Source organism: Aedes albopictus, chromosome 2 (assembly GCF_035046485.1).
Source record: "Aedes albopictus strain Foshan chromosome 2, AalbF5, whole genome shotgun sequence".
Classification (NCBI taxonomy): domain Eukaryota; kingdom Metazoa; phylum Arthropoda; class Insecta; order Diptera; family Culicidae; genus Aedes; species Aedes albopictus.
In genome coordinates, this window is record NC_085137.1 from 49,951,221 (window position 1) to 49,972,718 (window position 21,498).

The following is a 21,498-nucleotide window of genomic DNA, read 5'->3' on the forward strand; positions in this document are numbered from 1 at the left end:
GAACTCGTAGAGGTCTCTCAAAGGAACATCTGGAGAAATGTTAGAAAGAACTCGCTTAAATCAATCTCTGAAGGCACACCTGGAGGAATTACAAAAAGAGCTCTTGAATGAATCTCAGAAGGAACTCTAAGAGGAATCTGAGAAGAAACTTCCGTAGGAAAACCAAAAGGAGTTTATATAGGAATTTAAATTTGTGGGCTTCGTGGCCGTGCGGTTAGCGGCATCACTCTATATCATGCGAATTTGCTGGTATTTTTACTAACTGAAGTTCACCCAGTAGCCCATGGCTGTTGTATATATATGAAAAAATAACAAATAATATATAATATATACAGATATTATAAAAATTCAAGTAGTAAACTTGAAATTTTCGAAATTTTATGTAAAAATAGTTAACCTTTCGTATAAAAATAAATTTAAAAAAAAGTAGTTGTTGTCGTCCAACATTGTGAAAATCATCAAAAGCTGATTGTTGCCCCGAAGGGTAAGGTGTAGGATCGGAGACTGACTTCTTTCAGCAGATCGAAAGCCCTTATTTCGTGGATAAGCTAAAGCTAAAATATATTGGTTTATTAGTTCAATTCCAATAAGAATTCAGAATGGGTTTCTTACAATTATTCTGTGCGATCTTCCTATTCCCTTACTGTCTTTTCGACAAACATCACTTGGCAACGGTTGTCCCGGATCTAGTTGTGTTTGCTATAGTAAAATATATGATAAACTTCGTGCACTTCTTAAGCTATTCAACTAGCACGCACTTACTTGGTAATCGAATAAATATTAAGACTGATTCACTAGCCAACTGACTACGCTCTTTAGACGGTGTACTTTATCATCTTCTATGGCGATTGTTTCAATTTAATTTCCATTTAGATCCTTATAATATTCCATACTTGTTGCCACATTGATATGACCACCTCCGAAATAGTATCGTAACACTGATATTTTGACCATTTTTGCATAAAGTTTACTATTTTTTCTTGTTTTTTTAATCTAGATCTAGTCATCTTTTCATTAATAAAAAAAAGATTGCAAATCGTTCTATCGGCTCAAAAGTTATGACGATTTAAAAAAAAAAACTATATTCTATTTTCAAAATGGCCACCCTGTTGGAGAAAACAAAAAAATTGGGTCTAATTATTTTTGGTAAAGATCAATCTATTTCATTCTTTTTATATAATGGCTGCATATAGTCGGTATACTTTTGGGCTAGATTTTATTTATTTTTTCTAAAGTTTTTTCATTAAAATAAAGGATGTATTTAGCAATTCTACCAGAATACCAGAAATTTATTCTAACAATTCTTCCAGAATTTCGACCAACAATTCCTTAAAAACAGGTGTTGCCAAAAGCTTATTTCAGATTTTCGTTAAAATATTAGGGGCCGAGACCTACTTTCTGAAAGTTTCACTAAAAATGGTTAAAGTGAACTTACTGAGGAAATTCCTTTGGCGTTATAAAAATCTAGACTTTCTTAGAGTTTCGCTATAATCTTCCTTGCAGATTTAGTTCAAAAGTATGCCAGCATTTATTTAGAAATTCGTTAAATTCGTTTGGATTTTTCTCTTTTCAGATTTTTTCCTGCAGCTGTCTGAAAAAAAAAACTTTTCCTTGAAATTCTGTTAGAAGTTCTAAACTGAACTTCTAACAGAATGTCAACTGAATTTCCAACTGAACCCCTGTAAGCTCCAGAACTTCAGTTGGGAAATTTTCTATAAATATTTACAAAAATTTCTTTTCTGAGTTGTCTTTATTTTTGAAAGGTATTTCACATAATACTATGTTGTCAGGCTTACAAAATACATCTTTATTAGCTTCCTAAGAAAACTCTCAAGAATAAAATCAAAACCTCCCTTAAAGATTTCCACAGTCATTTTTAAGCCTTTTACTCTCAAATCAAGAATGTATTCTGTTTAGAGGGTTCTGAAAGTTGGAACGTTTTATTTTTTCAAGAATTCTGAAAATACTTCTACAAATAGTTTAAAACTTTCTTCGAGAATTTCTCAAAATTCATTAGAAATCAAAAAAAAATCCCAGAGCTCGAACGTTTTTTCTTAATGAAAGGTTACATGGACTTCACGGAGAATTTCAAAGCTTCGATGAGGAACTCCTTTCTAAAATTTTACCAAGAATGACAAGGAACGTCTGTAAATTTCACCACAATATTTTTGAAGAGATCCACATTGCTCGACCGTCGCATTCAAAGATTTCAGGTTTCAACTATCCAATTGTGTTCAATATAAAAAAATCAATCAATTCAAATTAGTGTTAAATCCTAAAAGTTGTTGAAAATATATTCTCGAATGAATTGCGGCTCGAAATTTCTTTCGATTTTGGCCGACAAAGACAGCAGAGCAGATGATCACTGATCTAATCTTACTCCTTTATAATTTTTTTCCCATTTCTTTTTTTATTATGGATTCATAAATAAGTTTCAGAAGTTCTACCAAAACCATCTCCGGCAGTATTTTCATGCATTTCGAAAGAAGTTTGTGAGATATTGTATGTAAAATCACGTTGAGAAATTCATGGAAAAATAGCTATTCCGGCAAATTGTATATTGCCATTCTAAAAGGGTTCTAAATACCTAAAAAAATCTACAAGTACAGTATGCGGCAGGAAAAAATGCGAAAGTGTATTCCAACTTCAAGCCTCATTTTCGGCCATTTGACGTTAACCAATATATGTTTTAATGTTCCATGATCACTAGCAAGCGAATTTTTCGGAAAGTTATTTAAAAAAAATCCCGTTTTGGTCACTCAGCTATACAAGACGGCGCCTGAAACTGAAGACAATCAAAATGTTCAAACCCCTAAAAAGTGCACAGGTTGCTAAATTCCATATCTGATAAAATAAAAAAAATAATTTTTCTCTAAAATATCGTCATATTTATGTGCTTATTTCATCTAGTATGTAAAACTACATGCATCTGGATTACTATGACCTGGTTTTTCATCTAATTTAAGCAATTTTTTTACTATTTTAGCCATTTTGTCTTATGACCATTGGGCGCGCAGTTCATTGACACCCACTTTTTAGACTTACATTATCACATGTTAAAAATCAAAAACGTTCATTTTTATTTTGTAGTGCTAGAATATATACATTGACTGATACACTGTCATGAAAAAATAGTCACATATATCTCATATTTAGCGTGTGATAGCGCCTTTAACTTTCCGCATTTTTCCTGCCGCACCCTGTATTCCTAGAGGATTTCACAGAACTTTTCTTGGAATCTGATTTTTTTGAAAGCAATCGCAGAGAAAATCGGTATGTTCTTAAAACCTTCTTGAAACATCCCTAGGAAAAATCTCGGACAATATCTCTGGATGAATTTGAGTACAATTTACTAGGAGAGTTTCTCCAGAAGATATACTGAAGTGCTATCGTGAGTACAAAAGTGTTCTTTTGCCCTCAATTCGTAGATCTAACAGCATTCTGTATCTTTTGATGGCATAACAATTGGCGAGAAGACTTTCTTAATCTATCTCAGGAGCAATTCCAAAGGGATGTCCAAGCTCCCCTTCCTAAACATGATTTACCCAATCGTTTGTTAACTCGTTTTGCATGTTCCAGAAAAAGCAAGATGGCAAGATGCAAGTTCAACAAACGATGTTCTACAAATTATTACTAGGAATTTATACAAGAACTCTTTCAGATTTTTGTCTAGAAATTCTTTCAGTTATTCCTCCAAGATTTTTTTTAATGATTTCTCTCTGGGTATCATTTAACAACCTAACCTCAAATCTACCTGTTCAACGAATGTAGATACTTGAATATTCTTAACAAAATCGCTTGTAGTTTGAAGAAAATGACGAGAATAGCCGTTTTCGTCCATTTACAATTTAATTCTGATCCTGAATCCTCCGCAAATGCATGATTTAGGGTCGTTGAAGAGGTAAAAAGTGAGGTTACGAGCCGTCACTGCCAATTATATTTAGAAATCGCTCCAGGTGAAGTTTCCGAAGAATACTCAGAAGATATTTCTCAAGGAATGTTTCATGACATCCTTGCATGAATTCATGAATAAATTTTCTAGAGGCACACCTGGATAATTTTTTTTAAAAAGAATAAATATGTATATAGTTATTCTACTATAAAAAGTCACTTGCTGAAATCACTTTGTTTGGTCTACTATTTGCAGTCATTAAATTGTCATTTAGTGAAAATAAATTACACACATTATTTTGTTGGTTTTTGGGTATGGCTTCTGGGAAGTTTAACCTTCACTGCCGTTATAAGCATAGTTGTCCCATGTTACTTTTTGACGATTTTGACTTTTTTGCACCAGGCTCTCTATTTATACGTATATTTTCATATAACATCAAAAAATAACATACTTTGTTCGAAGACTCAATGAAAAGCATATCAAGTCAAATTGTCCCACTGTTGAATTTCTACGCATGTCTGTCCCACAACTGAAATTCTACGCATAACAGTCCCACTATAAAATTTCTACGTAAAACCGATACATTAAGCATTTTTGTAACTTACTTCATCTAATAGCATGGATATTTCAATACTGCATGGTATAAACTCCTCTTTTATGTTGGCATTACGCTCCAGCTGGAACGAAACTTGTTTTCCAAAATCTGTTATTTCTTCGCAACTTGCAGTTTCAATCTAAATTCAAATATTGCTGCTATGCGCGTTGAGCTCATAAACCAAACATAAACATTTTAACTTAATTAAGAGGCTCAAATGTCGTGAAGCATGACGAAGCCGATCCAATATAATGACAAAGAGATTGCTGAATTGAATGACTGGTATATGTGAAAATTATCAGAATTTGAGCAAGCTTGAAATATTGTTGGTAAGTGTGTTGATGCGTTTCATTTTTTTCATTTCAATATGTTATCCCAATAATTTAATTGAATTAGTGTGTTGGTTAGTGAGTGGCTTAGTTATCGCCTATTTAGAAAATAAAAAGAACACTTTTGGGTTAAACTCAAATCGAAGACGAACTGCTGGAGGTACTGAACAAGCAATCAATACATCAATTGATGAAAGATCAACCGAGTGTAAATGTGTAAGTTGATTTGTAAATGAGTAAGATGATAAGCGAGTGATTTGATAGGTGAGTTGGTTTATTAATAGGTTGCTGGGTAAGTGAGTGACTGTTTTGAATGAATGTGTTAATGAGTTATTGAGTAACTTGATAAACAAGTGACCTAGATGCTGAGAGACTTGATGAGTAAGTGAATTCTTGAGTAAACTGTTGTTAGTAAGTTGTGTCGTAGATAAGTGGCTTTCTGTGTATATGTAAAAGAAATGATAGACCAAAAAGCATAATATTCTTATTATTGTATTTGTATTAAAAGTGAAGATAGTACCGTAACTGCTTGTTTTCAAATAGGATGAATATAGAACCGTACCAATACCAACGGCATTCTGACCCTTCATATTCAAATAAAGATACATGAAGCATGAAGCCTCTAAGGGCAAATAACCCCCAAACTTTGCTGGGATTCCTATTCATATGACCCATACAAACAGAGGAAGGCATGGTGCAGAATGTTTTGAAAACTTCAGTTGTTGTCATTTAAAATTAATACAAAAGCTTAATCAGTTGTATGCTTCGTTGGTCATTGGGCAAAATAGGCCATTAGGCCGAAAAGGTCAATGGGCCGAGAAATTCATTAGGCCGAATAGGTAATTAGGCCGAAAAGGACGTTAGGGCCGAATAATTCAGGTATAGCACGAGGTCATTTCGCCAAGACCTAGCCAAAATACCATTTCGGCTTGAAGACCCTTTCGGCCTAAAGACCCTTTCGGCCTAAAGACCCTTTCGGGCTAAAGACCCTTTCGGCCTAAAGACCCTTTCGGCCTAAAGACCCTTTCGGCCTAAAGACCCTTTCGGCCTAAAGACCCTTTCGGCCTAAAGACCCTTTCGGCCTAAAGACCCTTTCGGCCTAAAGACCCTTTCGGCCTAAAGACCCTTTCGGCCTAAAGACCTTTTCGGCCTAAAGACCCTTTCGGCCTAAAGACCTTTTCGGCCTAAAGACCTTTTCGGCCTAAAGACCTTTTCGGCCTAAAGACCTTTTCGGCCTAAAGACCTTTTCGGCCTAAAGACCTTTTCGGCCTAAAGACCTTTTCGGCCTAAAGACCTTTTCGGCCTAAAGACCTTTTCGGCCTAAAGACCTTTTCGGCCTAAAGACCTTTTCGGCCTAAAGACCTTTTCGGCCTAAAGACCTTTTCGGCCTAAAGACCTTTTCGGCCTAAAGACCTTTTCGGCCTAAAGACCTTTTCGGCCTAAAGACCTTTTCGGCCTAAAGACCTTTTCGGCCTAAAGACCTTTTCGGCCTAAAGACCTTTTCGGCCTAAAGACCTTTTCGGCCTAAAGACCTTTTCGGCCTAAAGACCTTTTCGGCCTAAAGACCTTTTCGGCCTAAAGACCTTTTCGGCCTAAAGACCTTTTCGGCCTAAAGACCTTTTCGGCCTAAAGACCTTTTCGGCCTAAAGACCTTTTCGGCCTAAAGACATTTTTTGGCCTAAAGACCTTTTCGACTTCATGACCTTTTCGGCCTAATGACCAATCCGGTTGAATGACGTTTTTGGCCTAATGACTCATTCGGCCATATAAATACTTTGATGTAACAATATTTTGCGGTCACACGACGTTTTTTCGACCAAACGATATATATATCGGCCTGGCAACCTTTTCGACCAAACAACATTGACCTTTCCCACCTTATAACGTAGTAATGGAGATTTGAGTGTACGACACCCAGTGGCCCAAAGAAGAATTCTTCGTTTGATGGAAAGTTTCCTCAGACTGGAGTGAGAATCGAAGTCTCACTACGTGGATATCAATACGCCTGAATGGCTGACACTGCTAACCGCACGGCCATGAAACCTATACTTTATAACTCACTTACTAACTCACTAATTCACTTACTAATACACTCACTCCTACGGAACAGATCTCACATACTCAAAACCAACAAACTCACTTACTCACCATGTCACTCACTGGCTCACTAACTCATTTACTTACTATTCCACACACAGTCACCAATTTAACAATTATCTTACCAACACAATAAAATTAACGGGGCAACTCTCTGTAAGCTGTAACTTTCCCAATTCGTAACTGACTCACTCATCAATTCACTTAATCTTGAAATACCTCACATTCATCCTCTCATCAATTCACTAATCAACTTATTATTCACCAACTCACTCACCTAGTTCCTACTTACCCGATTATGAAGAAAGTGCTAAAATGCGATGTCACTCTTATGTTGTCTTTCGGCTCCGTTTTGCCTCGAGACATTTGAGCCTTATGCATGAGAGTTTTATAATGTTATAAGAGAAGCTAACATAGTTTGTTATTAAAAAAAATATGACAAAAAATACATTACAGGCCACATCGAACGTGAAAAGAGACGACTAATTATCGTGGGACTGATATGCGTAGAAATTTCGCCAACAGGACCACATTTCTAGGCATAACAGTCCCACTAATCATGTTTTTGCTAATAACACTATATTTTTAAAAAATATTTGATTGGAAATACTTCAGGTATAAAAATATAAGCGATTTCTAACGATACTATGAAAACTTAGATCCGATTTGTTGCACCATTTGGCCAAAAAACATGAAAAACCTGTTTGAAACTTCAATCGCGATTTTCTCAGTTGCAAGTTTTTCAACATGGGACAACTATGCGTAGAACGGCAGTTCAGGACGCGCTGTTGTAAAAAGTATAACACTACCAAAAAACCTCGCTCGTCGTATACAACGCGAGCGCGGTGCAGTTTCGGTTGCTTGATGGCGCGCGTCCTGAAAGGTTAATGAATGTTGAAATAAAAATGACACTTTGAAGTCGATAAAACGTTTCTGGCTCTGGTTTCTAACAGCAATGCTGTATACCCATTTCCCTTCGCCTGAACCTGCGATACTTGTCACCTACCAAAGTCTCCAATCTTCTAAAAAATGGTTCAACACATGCTCATTCTCAACCTCAACACGGCAGTCGACCAAGAAATTTGAAATTCAGAAACCATACAACCAGTAGCAGCCTACCAAACAGCTCAAAACCAGCATTGCCCTATTCCGCACAAATGGCACGGCCTGAATGTCAAATCGTCCATTCCATCGCCGCATGGCGTACTGTCGTTCCCAGTCCAATGACGACGATGGTTTGAACTTTAAAACTGGTCCACTCCGTACTGCATACCCAAGCCGCGCAACGAAAGTGATGTTTTCGCGATGTCACTTTCTTATAGGCAGCTGGTTTGGTGGCGGGTGACCGACAGATAGCGGATTCAGTTTGAAAACAACAAAACCCTCGAAATAAAGAAAGCGAAATCGATAACAGCACAGTACGGCTTTCCACGAACGCGCGCAATCCCACCACATTACCTACAATTGATAAGAACGTGCGATGGATGGGTAATCCAGCGGGCCAGGCCAGGCCAACAGTTCGACACAGAAGGCGTAGAAAGGGCGATTAGCCGAACCGTCGTCGCTGCTGGTATGAATGGTATGTATGTGAGGTTATAGGGTGAGCGATCATTTGGACAGGGGGTTCTATTTTGGGTACTTTTCATAACTCAGTGAATTTTATACTTGATTTCATACCAAACGCCTTGTTTGTACACGGCTAGATTCTGTACGTATCTCACTGTCCACATCAAATCGAGTCAATTGGTATAAACTTCACCAAGTTACGGGAAATATCCAAAATAGAACCACATGCTGCCCAAATGGTTTCACACCCTAGGTGTATGAGGTATACGATTTATTGGGGGCGGATAGTTGATAAGCGAACTTGAGTACACACACGAGCAGGGCGGACGCGAATGAATTAAACTCGGGGTAATGAACTGATTCAGGATTATGGCAAGAAGTTGTAAAATGAATGATTTAGATGCAAAACATTTCAAATCAAAATGTCGATGAAAAAAATGTAGAGTAGGGTGTCCAAGAAAACGTCAATGTTTGAAAAGTCATGGTCGTCAAACTTAAAATGATAGTTTTTTATGTCTGCAATTTTTAGAACTATACATTTGAATTGAAAAGGTAATATTGAGTATTTATTTGACTGTAAGCTGTTATCTTTTTACCGTAACCTAGCCTCCGTGATACCTCCTTAGGATCTGTCCATAAACTACGTAGACTCTTAGGGGGGGAATGGGGGTTTTCTGGCCAAAGTCTACGCTCCATACAAATTTCTAAAAAAATGTATGGATGAAAGTCAACGAGGGGAGTGGGGGTTGGCTCTGAGATGGCCTAAAAAAGTTTATGAACAGCGCCTTATAAGAAATAAAATTAAAGGTGTTCAACGTTCATTCAACCAACTCCTCTCCTTGTTGGTTTGCAGTCGCCCGTGTGTACCACTCTATTGAATCACCAACGGGTTCTGCTCCTTATTTAATCGGAATCTGCTTCAAGTCCATCTAAGGATTACACGACACAGCGCAGCGAGGACACAGATGACGACGTCGATGCAACGTGCTCTTTATGTACTCAAACGCCTCAACCTCTCAAGTACGTTCCGCGGGCGATGTCTTATTTTGTCCGTCCATTCCGACAGAAGATTTATGCCATATGTCTTGCCGTGTGTCCAATGTCCATATTCAGAGTATTTTTTTTTTTCTCTTATTCCGTTTCTTCTGCGGACGGGGTAAGGCATCAACCACTTTCCATTCCACAGGGACAGCAATCAAGATCGTAAGTTTCATGGTTTCGCAGTAAATCTGTGCGCTCGCGAGCGAGGAGAGACATTGAACTCAGCTGATATGGGAAGGTTACAAACAACGTGAGCAACGTGACTTTGAGAAGATTCAATCGCGAATCTCAAGCTTCCGAAAAAGTTAATCGGCGATAACGTTGGGTAGTCAACGCAATTGCTCCCCAAGATATTTAGTGAAACAACTTCTGACGTTGGATCAATTCAATTACTGTTTCGAATCGGTGTACAAGTGGTTGTACACTGTTTTTTCGACCAAATTTGTACCAATCCTCGGCATCTGAAATTGCTCACCTAACTGATGCTATACCTACATCAGCACCGAACCGAATGTGCAATCAATTGGAACATGATCGAAAGCACCCTTACTGACTGACTGAAGTTGGTCGATTCCCAATGCTGCGCTGCTATGCTGACTGCGATGTGTTTGTAATGCGGGGGCGAAACAGCAAACTCGAGTTTGCTCATGTAACATGTTCTGCGCTGATCCAATAAAGTACACCTCTGGGGCTAGTCCTTTACTACCTTAGTGGTAGTCATTTGAAGGTACAATGCGTTAGATGGAGAGTTTTCTCCATCCGCAACGGGGAGCAAAACATAATATATTTTCTACTTCTACTTGATGGCTTGACGTGATGTTTTAAAAAAATTAGGGTCAGCATCTCGGTCGAGCGTGTATACACTGGAACTCCCGGATTGCCTGAATAAAAATGTTATCTAAATGGATGGGGTTGATCAGAGGCGTTTCAAGACGTTGCAGGGCTTTTCTGGAGCTTTCAGAGGACTAAAATAGGCTTCATACGCTCTCAGATGACCTTCATGAGGGTTTGAGAGGGCTTCCAGAGATATTTTAATGCGTTTCAGGAGGTTTCAGAGGTGTTTTAGAGGACTTCACAGGCTCTCAGATGAGCTTCTTCTTCTTTATCATCTTCTTCATGGCTCAACGTTCTTACTGGAACATGACCAGCCTCTCTTCAATTTAGTGTCCTTAGAGCACTTCCACAGTTATTAATAGAATGGCTTTCTTTGCCTGCCATTGCATGAATTTGTATATTGTGAAGCAAGCACAGTGATACATTATATCCAGAGAGTTGAGAAAATGTTCCCGACCGGAGCGGGATTGGCGATCCATAGCCTTAATTCATTTCATTCCTTTAGTTAACATCAAATTCATGATAATACTGAATCAACAATTTGCCGCCATAATACTCGATTTGCAGCTGCAGCTCTCCAACGTCGGTCACGCCCAACGCTCACCAGATCACGCTCCACCTGGTCCGCCCATCGTGGTCTGTGCGCTACACGCCTTATTGTACCAACCGGATGGTTAGCAAACACCAACTTTGCAGGGTTGTTGTCCGGCATTCTTGCAACATGCCCTACTCACCGTATCCGTCCAGCTTTAGCCACTTTCAGAATGTTGGGTTCACCGTAGAGTGCAGCGAGCTCGTGGTTCATCCTTCTCCGTCACACACCGTTCTCCTGCACGCCGCCAAAGATTGTCCGTAGCACGCGTCGCTCGAAAACTATAAGTGCTTGAAGGTCCTCCTCGAGCATCGTCCATGTCTCGTGTCCGTAGAGAACCACCGGCCTTATTAGCGTCTTGCACATGGTACATTTGATGCGGGGGTGAATCTTTTTTGACCGCAGTTTCTTCTGAAGCCCATAGTAGGCACGACTTTCACTGATGATGCGCCTTCGTATTTCACGGCTCACGTTATTGTGAGCCGTTAGCAAGGAACCGAGGTAGACGAATTCTTCTACCACCTCGAAAGTATTCCCGTCTATCGTAACATTGCTGCCAAGGCTTGTCCTGTCTCGCTCAGTCCCACCTACCAGCATGTACTTTGTCTTAGTGGCATTCACCACCAGTCCGACCTTTGCTGCTTCACGTTTCAGGCGGGTGTACAGTTCTGCCACCGTTCCAAATGTTCTAGCAATAATATCCATGTCATTCGCAAAACAGACAAATTGGCCGGATTTCGTGAAGATATCGTACCCCGGCTGTTGAGCCCGGCTCGTCGCATAACACCTCCCAAGGCGATGTTGAATAGTAGGCAGGAAAGTCCATTATCTTGTCGTAGTCCCCGTCGAGATTCGAATGAACTGGATAGTTCACCCGAAATCCTTACGCTGTTCTGCATACCGTCCATCGTTGCTCTTATCAGTCTGGTAAGTTTCCCGGGAATGCTGTTCTCAATAGCCTTAACAACTATGCTATTTGAAGACCCCAGTTAGCCTAGAGGTTAAGGCCCAAATGAGCTTCACGGGGTTTCAGAGGCGATTCAACGACGTTACAATGCCTTTGAAAGAGTTCATCGCGTTTTATGAGGATTCAAAGGGGCTTTAGAGGGCCTACGGCAGAAAATCCCTGAAGAGATTAAAAAACAGGGCCTTGAGAGGGGCTCACTGGATATCAAATGAGCTTCTCGGGGACTTCAGGGGATTGCAGAGGCGCTTCATGGCGTTAAGATGCGTTTCAGAGCGTTTCAGGTGGTACAAAAGGCGTCTTAGGGTGGTTCACAGGCTTTCAAATGAGCTTCACGGGAATTTCAGAATTGTTTCGCAGTCGTTACAATGTGTTTCAGAGCTTTTTAGGGCATTTCAGGAGGTTTCAAAGGGGGTCCCAATAGGCTTCACAGACTCCCAGACGTGGGGCGTAGCCAGAGTGGGGCGGGGGAGGGGTCACGTCAAACTTTTTTTCTCGAAAACCACAAGAAATGTCGCCAAGTATTTCTAGTAGTGCTCTTAGATACATCACTACTTTCTGCTAGGGGTAGAGAAGACTTTTTTTTTTATTGGGATTTGAACCACTGCGACCATTACTTTGATCTATTGTGGTATACCCCTGTTTAGTTTCGCATTTGTTCAGGACGACGAGTCACCATTGAGGGTTGACGTCGTTTGCTGATTATGCGAAGTACCCCAATCTGGGATGATTCTTAGGATAAAATCAACCATCAAATTGGGATTTTTCAACCAAATTTCAGAAGGATTTAGAATACCCTTGGTGAAATATTGTCTTCTACGCACAAATAGTGCTGGACAGTCACATAACAGATGGTGAGAGGTCTCAATTGCATAGTTACAGAATCGACAGACATCAGTTTGACATCGATTAATATTTTTCAAATGATATCGTGTCGGGCAGTGCCCCGTGAGAAGCCCAATAGCTATGCTCAGAGATTTTTTTATTTAGGTTTAATAGTTTTTCTGTAGTTTTGTCATTCGAAGTTATGAACAGTTTGGATTGTGTTGATGTTTTCGTAGCAATCCAGTTTGATTGTATCATTTGATCCTCCCATCGCTTTACTTCCATTTGTATTTCACATTTAGATACACCACAGAATGGTTCTGGGCCTATGAATTGAACTTCAGAGCCTTCTCTGGCAAGTGTATCAGCTTTTTCATTACCTTCTATTCCACAGTGGCCTGGTACCCAGTACAGATTAACCTGGTTTTTAGCGGCCAACTGTTTCAGTAGTTCAATGCATTCCCACACCAGTTTAGACTGACATGTGAAAGATTTTAGTGCATTCAAAGCTGCCTGACTATCTGAAAATATGCAAATCCGTGTATATCTGTACTTCCTCTTAAGGCATACAGACACACACTCCAGAATTGCATATATTTCTGCAAGAAAAACGGTTGTCCATTTTCCCATTGATATTGAAATATTCAGCCCTGGCCCGGTAATTCCAGCTCCAGTGCCATGATTCATTTTTGAGCCATCTGTGTGGAAAATAACCGATCCTGGTAAGATATTAGGTCCCCCCGATTCCCATACTTGACGATCAGTGTTGACCACTGTGTATGGTATATCAAAGTTCAGTCTCTTATCCATCCAGTCTTCGTTCATTACTACTAATTGATTAACGGGAAAATCTTTCAGTATACTGAGATGCCCGACAAGATTACCTTCCAGTAATATAGTACTTCTTCTTAGCCTTAGGGCACTCTTTTCAGCTTCCTTTTGAACATATTGATGCAGTGGAAGTTTGTAAAGAGCGGCATCTAAGGCCTTTGACGGTGTACTATGCATTGCTCCTGTTATAGCCATACAATCCAAACGTTGTAACTTTTCGAGTCTTCTTTGTGTTGTATATTGTTTTGTCTTAGGCCACCAAACCAGCGACGCATAGACTATCCTGGGTCTTACGATAACCGTATAGATCCAATGAATCATTTTTGGTTTGAGCTCCCATTTTCTTCCAAACATAGTTTTACTTACCCAGAGAGCACTCGTGGCTTTGTTAATTACATGTTCTAAGTGTAAGTTCCAGTTAAGTTTATCATCTAGAATTACTCCCAGATATTTAGCATTTGACGAGTATTTTAAGATAGATCCGTTAATTTTCAAAGTTTTCAAAGCAGGTTTTCTTCTGCGGGTAAATGGCACTAAAACTGCTTTTGAAGGGTTGATGTTCAATCCTTCGTTTTGACACCAACGCCAGGTGCAGTTTAGTGCAGATTGCATTCTGTTTGTTATGATACTTTCAAACTTTCCACGCACTATTATAACTACGTCATCTGCAAAACCGATGACTTCGAAGCCTTTTTCCACTAGTGTATTAAGAAGATCATCAACAACAAGTGACCATAGTAAGGGGGACAATACACCCCCTTGAGGACATCCCCTGGTAGTCTTTACAGTTATGGATGATTCTCCCAATTCAGCCGATACTTTACTATTATTTCTAGTAATGCTCTTAGCTACTTCACTACTTTCCGCTAGGGGTAGAGAAGACTTTCTAGAACATATGCTGCGATAGAGTATGGTGACTAAAACTTCACGTATGTTTACTAATATTGAATTTAGCAACCCTTCAGAAATTCTTCTAGCTTTTTATTCAGAAACTACTCCAGAGATTCCTTCGGGAATTCCTCAATTTCTTTTTTTTTCATTCGTGAAAAGCTAATTCTTCACACAGGAATTCCTCGGGGGACTTTTATAGGGATTCCCCCTTTGTGAGTTCCTCCATGGACATCTTGCGGGGTTCCGATAGTTGAAACAACCACTTGTTCCAAGAAATGCTTCAGGATTTTCTCTTCAGAAATGTTTACAGATACTTCTGCAAGGGTGCATCGACGAGTTCCTCCAAAAATTCTCCCATAGCTTTCTCCAGAGATTCCATCATGCATTCCTCCAGAGATTCCATCATGTATTCCTCCAGCGATTCCTTTAGGGATTCTCTAATGAACTGATCCTGGGATATCTTTTGAGGTTCCTCCAGTAATTGTACCCGAGTTTTTTTTTCAGAAATTTCTCCAGAGATCCTTTGAAGTATTTCTGCAGGTATTCCTTCAGAGATTTTTTCAGGGATTCCTTCATATATTCCTGCAAGACTTCCGCTAGAGATTTCTCCAATAACTCTATCTGGAATTATTCAAAGTATTTCTGCAGGAGTTTTTTCCAAAAATTCTTTCAGAAAATTTTACCACAAATTATTCGAGAATTAATCCAGGAATTCCTTGAAAATATGATACAAAATATCACTGGCATCTAAGGATGCCTTCAAAAGTTCTTCCAGAAATTACTGCAGACATGGACTCCTTCAGATTTTTTCCCGGGATTTCTACAGAATTTCCTCCAGGAATTCGTTAAGAAAGCTCTCCTGTGATTCCTCACCTTCAAGAAGTCCACCAGAGATTCCCTCGGGAATTCCTTCTATAATTCTTTCTGAAACTACTCCAAGATTAATCCAAGACTTTTTCAAGAATTAATCCAAGAAACTGTTGAGGGTTGCCCGCAGGAGTTCCTCATGTTTTTTTACCGGAATTCTTCCTGGAATTTCTTCAGAAACTTCTCCTGGGATTCCCCCAGGAATTCTTCCTGAGCTTTCTTCAGAAATTCTTCCTGCAATTTGTCCAGGAATTCCTCAAGGGATTTTTCAGTAATTGCTCCAGTGATTCTTCTAGGAATTCCTGCAGGGATTTCTTCAAAAAATCCTCCAGTAGTTTGTTGCAGAGATTCCACCAGGAATTCCTTTAGAGATTCCTCTAGAAATTCCTCCAGAGATTCTTCCTAATATTTCTCCAGAATTTCCTCTAGAGATCCCTCCAGAAGTACCTCCAAGAATTCCTCCAGGAATTAATCCAGGGATTGCTCCAGGAATTCTTCCAGGAAGTACTCTAGTGATCTCTTCAAGGAATTCCTCCAGGGATTTCTTTAGGGATTCGTCCAAGAATTCATTCAGGGATTCCGCCAAGAATTACTCTTGGGATTCCACCAGAGATTCCTCATGGAAATACTCCAGTGATTCTTCAAGGAATTCTTCCAGGGATTTATCCTGGGATTCCTCCAGGAATTCATCCAGGGATTCCTTCAAGAATTCCTCTTGGGGTTCCTCTGGGAATTTATGCAAGGATTCATCCAGGAATTCCTCTAGAGATTACTCCAGGAATTCTTACAGGCACGTCACCAGGAATTCCTCTAGAGATTCATCCAGGAAATCTGTTACGTTTAAATTCGTTGATGTGTAGAACAAATCTAGAATAAATAATTTGCCTATACAAAATTCCCTCTGAAATGACATTCAGAGCGCACCACACTCGCTACCATTGAAACACCCCTCACGCTAGTCCGACAAACGATAAATCCGACAACAGCTATGCGAGAAACGCTGTCACAAACACCACCACAGCGCAAGTGTCTGACGACTGGAAGAAAGAACGACGACCGTTTTCACTGACCAGCCCATCAATCATTCGTTTCCAGCCGCCATCGCGAAAGGTGAGCAAAAGATCGCGAGTGAAATCTTGCTCCTGGTTCGTAGTGCTAAGTGCGAAAACCGAGGGAAAAACCCCTGCAGTGAGAAAAACGTTGTTTCCTCAGCACAGAACGCTGTAGGGTCGGAAGATTTCTCCGCTTCAGGGCACGAAAGCCGCCCATCAATCCCGGACGTCACACCACGAGGGAAATACGACCGAGAAAGATCCGGGTGAAACCGCATGGTGAGCCAACACGGCGCGGGAGGCCAACGACTGTGCCCGGTGAGTAGTAAGCAGACTCGAAACACACACATCCCAGTGCTAATTTTAGTGATTCGTGATAGGCAAATCAAAATCAGTTTCGGACGTTCTACGACGTTCCGGACGTCGTACGACAGTTCCGGTGAGGTGCACAAGCTTCCGCCTGGTCCAGGGACGAAGAACACGCTTCCGGGTGAGTTTCACATTCTGCGGAGTGAAAGAGCGGCAGAGAACTAACCTCAATCTCTTGCAAGTAGGCGATTTTCCCCTGAGTCCACGACGTGCACGCAAACAGCGCGATTGGCATCGGCGATTAGTATCCGTGAAGAACACAAGCAGAATCCATTGGTGAGTAACCATTTTCGGACGATCTCCAGCGCAAGCTAATGTTTTGCTGCAAATCAGGTGGCGCAAAAAACCGGATCGACAGCACGTGCATCGAACGCATCGTGGCCGACGGACCCGAGCACAACGGGGACGCAAGCGAGGGAGGCCTCACCCACGATTCAGCAACCAAAGATCGATTGAAAAACCCCTGTATAGGGTAAGAGACCGCAACCTAGACACATGTGACCAAAATCCTAATCGGTTGCTCGATAGGGTTTTTCTATTTTTGCAGTTTTCATTCCCAAGACGTGCTGGACGAGCGGAGCGCGGTCGCCAGAGGTGCTCAACCGCGACGGAACACGAACGGCGAATCGTAAACGAACATCTGAAGCAAATTCCGATTCATGGGTCAGTTACCGTGGAACGGTGGCTCGGATAATTCCACGATGAAGGGGGCTCGGTCGGAGCCAATAGCGCGGCTCAAGATAGCGTTGTCGACGGGTTTCGCAGCGATGTTGTGGTAGCTTCGGTACCGTGAGTACCCCTAAGTTAAGATCAAAATTGTATGGGTAGATAACAAAGCTAGCTAGTTAGGGAGAATAGGGGAGAAGGGGACAAAATGAGCCTCAAATATATGTAATTAAAACGTAACGCATGATTTGTGATTTTCTTGTTGCGCTTTAGCCCTACAGTGTTTGTGACTCCAGACTCTCGATATGGTAGTTTGGCTCTACCGCTACCGGGAACCTTGCAACACTGGCGCCCAACTGAAAATCCACAATTAAACTACCGTTTAGCGATTTTTTTTGGTTTGTGATCTTAAGATTTGGTTTTGTGCCTTTTTGGTTATCCGGCCTACGATAACCAATATATTTTAGCCCTTTACGCATAAAATTCGATACACAACATGGACTACACACACTTAACAGACGAAGAGGTGACGTATGAGCTGGCTCTGCGTCACGTAGTAAATTTAGGACCCACTACCCACAGAGGGAAAGTCCTCCGTCTGAAGGCACTCGTCCAGGAGGAAGCCTTAAGAGATAACCAGCCCACTAGCTCAGCCCATGTAATGAGTCCACAGTCAAACATTGAATACTGTGAAACTCAAATACAGCAGCTGCACATAAGCACTGAAGCGGCCATTCGAACAGCCGATAGGGCTGCGATCAGTCAATGTCGAACGCGGCTGACCCACTATCGCGACAGATTACGTTTGATCAATCCTCCGATCGAATTGAGAGAGTTGCATGGAATGTTAACCATGCACGTGACTGTTTTACTCAACAAAGTGAATGGTACTAGTGTAGTGAGTAGTGTGCAACGCGGTGAGATCGAGGTGAATCATACTAGTTCAACGGGTGCCATAAGAAGAACCAACAACGAAGAGGAAGGAGCAGTCGGTGGAATGGCGGATGCCACAATTCCAGTGGGAAACAATTCAAATCAAGAATCCACACCACCGCCAGCATCACAGCCGCCTCTGATGACGTCATTCTCTGGTGGACAGGGACGAGGATTGGTGTTTTCGAGTTCGTTTCGAGCGCGAGACAACGAAGATGGAGGTGAAACACAGCCTAGACAACGGAACACCTCACCACCGCCTCCCTACCTTCCACGGGAGCGAGAAACACAATCACGAGAAGTTCACGAGCTGCAATCGAGAATAGTGGAGATGCAGGAAAGAGAGCAGCGGATGCACGAAGAATACTGTCGAATGCGGGACGATCTGGAGCTGCTAGTGCGTCGAGAACGACCAGCGCCGGAACGCGTGGATGATCGACGGATTCAGAAGGCCGTGCACAACTGGCCTTTCAAGTTTCGCGGCGAAAAGGACACGACGTCACTCAACGTGTTCCTAGATCGCGTGGAGACGTTCGCGAGATCGGAAGGCATGAGTGATGCCACACTTCTGAGTTCCATCAAGCATCTACTGCAGGAGGACGCCATCGACTGGTACTCACGAGCAACGTCGCAAAACCAGTTGCGGACCTGGGACCAGTTCAAGCGGGAGATCAGAAGGGAATTCCTGCCCAGCGGATACTCCCAAATTCTGCGTCTGGAAGCCAGCTTTCGATTTCAAGGAAGGGAGGAATCCTTTGCGAAGTTCTACCGAGACATCTCAGCGCTCTTCCGCTTCGTCGATCCACCCATTCCAGACGATGAAAAGTTCTTCCTGGTGAAGAAAAACATGAACGAGAACTACGCAGCCATCGTAACAGCAGCGAGGCCTCGTTCACTGGAAGAAATGGTGGAAGTCTGCACCGGATACGACGAGACGAGGATGCTTCTGAACAGACAGCGCAGGATTCCCATTCCGCACAGCGCGCTTCTGGAACCGAACTTCGCTACACCAGTAGTTCCTAGCAGACCACCACCGGTTCAGCATCACCAACAGCCACAGCGGTTCAACAGAGTTCACGCCGTGGAGGTAGAAGAAGGCGCATTCGAGCATGAAGCAGCGGAGGAAGGACCAGAAGACAATTGGCAGCACAACATCGACGAGCTGGTGGAGCAAGTCAACGCGTTGAAGTTGAACATTGAGCGGAGATCTGCGAGACCAAGCTTTGCCGCACGCGACGAAAGGCAGACAAGGCCAACGGATAGGTACAACCGGACAGAGGCTGACGTCCTGCGAGCAGCGCGGCAGTACACAAGAGAGGCGCAAACGCCGGCACAGCAGCAGCGGCCGCAAACCGCATCGTACCAGACTCGGCTACCACAACAACAGCAAGAACAGCCGCAAAGAGCACAGGGCTGGCATGCACGACAGTGGATGCCAAGCTCGGATCAGAGCGACAATAACCGAAGAAGCCAACGTATGCTGCCAGAACCAGCCAGGCAACGGGAAGATCGCCAAATACAACAGGAAGAAGCTCCGAACGGCCAACGAATAGCAATGCTTTGCTGGAACTGCGACGAGGAGGGTCACAGGTTCATGGACTGTCCGAAGCCGCAAGCCATCCTATTCTGCTACCGTTGTGGAAGGAAGGGCTACTCGTTGCGCAGTTGCTTCACGTGCCGCATGGACGCGGTAAACTACCAAGCGGAGAACCAGCAGTAGAGGGGAGCAGCTCTCCGCAAAATCTCGGAGACCCCTCCGATATCCCGGAATTTCAAAACCTCAACTCGATCATTATCAACCCCGGAAGTGACAATCGACCGCACGCCGTCATATCAGTGCTGGGAAAGGAGTTGACAGCTTTGCTGGACAGTGGAGCGAACTGCTCTCTGCTAGGAGGAAGAAGAGTCGAACTGGCAGAGGAATGCGGATTGCAGAAAGGAACCGTCTGCGGCGGAATAAAGACGGCAGACGGCACGAGACACAGCATCGCAAACTTCGTCTATTTACCGATCGTGTACAACAACCGCAACGAAGTTCTTCCAGTGCTGTTGGTGCCTTCGATTCCAGACTGCATCATCCTGGGAATGAATTTCTGGGACAAATTCGGTGTAAAAGCGGTGTGTTGCACACTCGAAGCAAATCAGGAAGATCAGATCAGCGAAGAACAGGAGATGAAGCAGCTCAGTCCGGAACAGCAGAGGCGCCTGAAGCAGGCGATTCAGAAGTTTCCGAAAGCGGTAGATGGAAGATTAGGACGCACGAAGTTGTACGAGCATCGAATCGATGTAGGGAATGCACCACCCCGCAAACAACGGCATTACCCCATGTCGCCGTACGTTCTGCAGGAGGTCAACAGAGAGATCGACCGGATGATTGCGCTGGACGTCATCGAGGAGGCGCAGTTCTCGCCATGGAACAACCCGCTGGTCGCCGTCAAGAAGAAGACGGGGCAGTATCGCGTCTGCTTGGACGCGCGTCACCTCAACTCCGTCATGGTGAACGAGGGATATCCGATTCCCCAGATAGCAGCGATCACCAACAACCTCCGAAGTAGCAAATACATCTCTTCGATCGATCTCAAGGATGCCTTCTGGCAGCTACCACTCCATCCAGGTTCGAGACAACTGACAGCCTTCACCGTTCCATCCAGAGGCCACTTCCAATTCAAGGTGGTGCCTTTCGGGCTGTGTACGGCAAGCCAAGCCCTAGCGCGACTTATGACCCACCTATTCGCCGATCTAGAGCCGCTGGTATTCCATTATCTGGACGACATCATCATCTGTTCCGAGACATTCGAAGAGCACATCGCTCTGCTCGAAGAAGTAGCCCGCCGGCTACGCCAAGCGAATCTCACGATTTCATCGGAGAAGTCCAAGTTCTGCCGGAAGAGCATGAAGTACCTCGGCTACGTAATCGACGAGCAAGGTTGGCGAGTAGACGACGAGAAGATCCAAGCGATCGTACAGTTCCCGACTCCAACAACGCGCAAAGAAGTGCAGCGATTTCTCGGTGTTTGCAACTGGTACCGACGCTTCATCGCCGGTTTCTCGCAGCTAGCAGCTCCGCTAACAAACTTGACGTCAGGCAAGACCAAGTTCCGTTGGAATCCGATAGCTGAAGAAGCGTTCCTCAAGCTAAAAGCAGCTCTGGTTT

General features: G+C 42.6%; 1 protein-coding gene and 1 long non-coding RNA gene across 3 annotated transcripts in view; one reads left to right on the forward strand and one right to left on the reverse strand.

The window, feature by feature from the left end:
- Positions 1–21,498, reverse strand: part of LOC134287592 (uncharacterized) — a 210,017-nt gene that overhangs the window by 74,519 nt on the left and 114,000 nt on the right. The gene's annotated exons all lie outside the window — the stretch shown is intronic.
- Positions 16,163–20,068, forward strand: LOC115254146 (uncharacterized). Of its 2 annotated transcripts, XM_062849669.1 has the most exons (3): positions 16,163–16,694; positions 16,757–16,866; positions 16,931–20,068. In XM_062849669.1, exon 3 carries the CDS (start codon positions 17,908–17,910, stop codon positions 20,062–20,064), a length of 2,157 nt encoding a protein of 718 aa, XP_062705653.1. In that variant the 5' UTR covers positions 16,163–16,694; positions 16,757–16,866; positions 16,931–17,907; the 3' UTR covers positions 20,065–20,068. The 2 variants fall into 2 exon arrangements, with proteins under 2 accessions (XP_062705653.1, XP_062705654.1); XM_062849670.1 differs by having other exon boundaries at positions 16,163–17,217; positions 17,293–20,068.